Source organism: Etheostoma spectabile, chromosome 6 (genome assembly GCF_008692095.1).
Source record: "Etheostoma spectabile isolate EspeVRDwgs_2016 chromosome 6, UIUC_Espe_1.0, whole genome shotgun sequence".
Lineage (NCBI taxonomy): Eukaryota > Metazoa > Chordata > Actinopteri > Perciformes > Percidae > Etheostoma > Etheostoma spectabile.
Genome location: NC_045738.1, coordinates 12,816,032 through 12,819,388, shown reverse-complemented (window position 1 = coordinate 12,819,388; position 3,357 = coordinate 12,816,032). Strand labels below are relative to the sequence as shown.

At 40.7% G+C, this 3,357-nt stretch overlaps 1 protein-coding gene across 1 annotated transcript in view; it reads right to left on the bottom strand.

Annotated features, from left to right (window-relative positions):
* apoc1 (apolipoprotein C-I) overlaps window positions 1–1,057 on the bottom strand; it is a 1,562-nt gene extending 505 nt beyond the window's left edge. Inside the window, exons 1-3 of the mRNA XM_032518862.1 lie at window positions 821–1,057; window positions 308–377; window positions 69–204 (exon numbers count right to left, since the gene is read on the bottom strand). Coding sequence (XP_032374753.1) covers window positions 69–204; window positions 308–362 — 191 coding nt within the window. The 5' untranslated portion in view covers window positions 363–377; window positions 821–1,057. The remainder of the gene's footprint in view (window positions 1–68; window positions 205–307; window positions 378–820) is intronic.
* Between the last annotated feature and the right edge of the window lie 2,300 nt (window positions 1,058–3,357).

The window sequence follows — 3,357 nt, the reverse complement described above, 5'->3', positions numbered from 1 at the left end:
GTGTGTGTGTGTGTGTGTGTGTGTGTGTGTGTGTGCGCGGCGTGTGTACGCGGCGTGTGTACGCTTACTTTGACTTGATTGCCAAGTCGCTGGTTTGGATCTGGTCTAAGGTAGTCTTGGCCTTTTCAGTCAGGCTCTTGCCTATCTCAGCCATCTGATTGCGAAACGCAGCAAACTTCTGCTCAATGGTTTCCTCCTGGGCCTCTGCAGGTGAGAGCGATGGATAGATACAGAGAAAGTTACACAACATGGAAAAAGAACACTTAGCTGGGACGTTTTTTGGGGGTGTGATAAACACAGGACATACCTGTGTATGCGACAAAAGCCAGCATCAGCACGGCAACTGCAAGGTACAGTCTCATCTTGGCTGGGACTCTCTGGGAGGAGGGACAGAGACGGGTTGCGGTTTAGCTTATTTGTCTCGCAAACAAGACGTTTTCATTGAAGAAAGTGTTTTGTCTTTAAAACTAGAGCTCCTCTACGTCAGCACCACCGCGACTGGACAGCTCCATTTACGCATTACCTCCTTTACAATTTAATGATTAACAACAAATACATAGACCTATGTATCAAACAATCTTTGTGGATGGATTTTCTCAATTATATTTTTGCCATGTAGGCCTACTCCTTCTAACACGCAGGTGTCGCCATGATGACAATAATAATAAATACGTCCCCTGACGTTAGTGCAACACGTTCTGATAAACAGAAGGCCTCGCATATTACATTAAATCTTCACCGTCCTGTAGTTGATTGGGCAACAAAGACTATGTTTTTTGCATCAGTTCTAGTCGTAATTCAAATGGAATGTCAAACATACCTGTTGGTTGTCTCAGAAAAGGTGAAAAGAAATCGAGTGTGTTTGAGCGTCTTTGTGTGTTCCTCTTTATAAGCCCGCTGAGGGTGACGCACAACAGACTTCAGTCATCATGTACACGTGGAGTCCTTGATGTGTCGCTGCCCCCTTTATTGATCAGCACCGATGTACAGTAATTGTATTAAAAGATTGTGATTATGATATTGACGCTACTGTGGAAAATGAGTTACGTGCCTAATTGCATAATTCTGTAAGATTGTGTTATATTCAGCACACTGATGAGATGAATCTAGCGGCACTGATAGCGCCGTTACTAATAGATCTGAGCTATTTGGAAGCTCTTTGGACCTGAAGTGTTGGCCAACATTTCAAAGAGCCTTACATTTATTGGAAATGGCTAATCAAGATGTTTGATATCAAACAACTGGACTCCTTCAGTATATTATATGCTGTATAGGTCTTACTGGTTTGTGAGAATGATGCACATTAATCACATGTAGATTTCCCATTAAATACTTTTTTTTTTTTTTTACTTTCATTGCAGACTGCTCTGTTTTGGTGTCATTTTCCATTAACAGAATTGCATTGCCTTATTAAATGTCTCTTTTATCCAGACTTTCCCTTTCTTAAAAAGGAAGTGAGCCAGACAAGGTCTATTGTGGTCCATCTTGTAAGAAGGCATGCAACAGAAGAAAAAACAACAACTGTATAGCCTGTTGAACTGCAGTAACCCCTCAATACAACTGTGACCTGAGTTAGATCCAGGAAGCCTGTATCGGATGATTTAAAGGCTTGCTTTCACACCGAGCAGTCTGCTGCAAATGCCAAATGCCCATTTGTTGCTGATGACTTGTCCTATCACTATGATGAATAGCCTACAATTGAGATAATGAGCCTTCACATGCCTTAACACCCACACATTACCTCTGAAAGACTAAATCTCCATCTCTTTGCCATGAAGTGGCCAGTGGGTTTATGTATGAGCTTGTGCTTGCGTGCATATAAGCTCCTCTTGAATAATTGTTGGAGACATAGGGCTTGAAAGTGCACGTATTGCATGCTCCCAATTTGCAATAACAAGCTTACAAAAATGCTGTTTTTGTGTTTGGCCCTTGGCTCCTGTGGTGAATGATTTTGCGTGCCAGCCGTGAAGGGATAGAAAGGATGGAAAGAAGAGAGGGGGTTGTAATAGGAGGTAAAATCTCTGCATGGTGTGTTTTTGGAGGGTTACTTGCGGCCATGGGCTAACTAGCACCTGCTAGTGTGCCGGGACTTTTGTTGTTGTTGCTGGGCAGCAGTAGAAGTACAGACACCCTATAGGAGCAGACGGAGCAGAAGTGCTGAACTGGCAGGATGCTTGTGGTTTTCCTGTTTTTACAATCCACAACTGTAACAACGGACATTTTAATGTAGGAATTTCACTTCAGTTCTTTTCTAAATAAACAGTGGTTCCTAAGAGGAGTGATATCATAGGGGACAAACACGTAGTCATGGTGTTAGTCATTCTTTCATTTTACATGCAATGCCCTTTAACACAGATAAAAAAGGGTAAACATGTTTATGTGTTGTTTTGTGGAGAAACAGAGCTAAAATTAACAATTAACTGACTTTTAGAGACATATTTATGTACAAATAACTATATGTTTCTATACATATAAATCTACATATACACACAATTCTAAACCACCCTTTTTTAAGAATATTTTTGGGCATTTGCCTTTGTTTCTGAAAGCGTGCAGTAGCTAGTTAAACATGAAATGTGAGGACAGAGGGAGGGAGGTGATATCCAACAAATGTTTCCAGTCTGATTTAAACCATGGATGTCATGTGGTAAACTTTGTAGACCCCTAGGCCACCGTCACACCCCAACTTAAAATCACTATTATGTCTTTCAATCATCAATCATAATTATATTGATTCTGTCAATTTATTGGACCTTTATGAATTTGTATATCAGAGTTTTTATCTTCATTTCACATATCTGCAAGAGATTTTTAAGCAGTTGCCACTCTTTACTTAAAATCTGCAAAAAATGTGTGTTCAGCTCTTGAAACTCACATAGTTTGTGTTTCTTTATGAGGAAAATGTAGTTTACTGTATCTTCCAAAAAAAGAAAACACAGCTGCATCTTTATGCAGCATGGATTCAAGCGGAGGGGTCAGAGGAGGGGAGAGGAGATGAACCAGGGACAAATGGTGTCCTCTACTGGCCCCTGCTCTGCACTTCAAAGAGAAAAACCCACTGTTTCAAAAGCATTACTTTTTTTTGATTGGAAGAGTGAATAATCTGAGTTTAGGACAATCATGACCACCTTTTCCTCATAGGCAGGTCCAGATGTATAGCAAGCTAAAAAGGATATCCTAATTTCGGATTTACGTCCTTTGCATCTAGAAGTGTAGTAATGATTAAGGTTTCTGAATGGGGTTTTCAGTGTGTTTCTTAATGGTTGACCAGAAAAAAGAAAGGTCAATTTAGATTTTTTGCATTTTTGCCTTTATTTTATAGCAGAGAGAGAGAGAGGGGGGGGGGGGGGGGGGGGG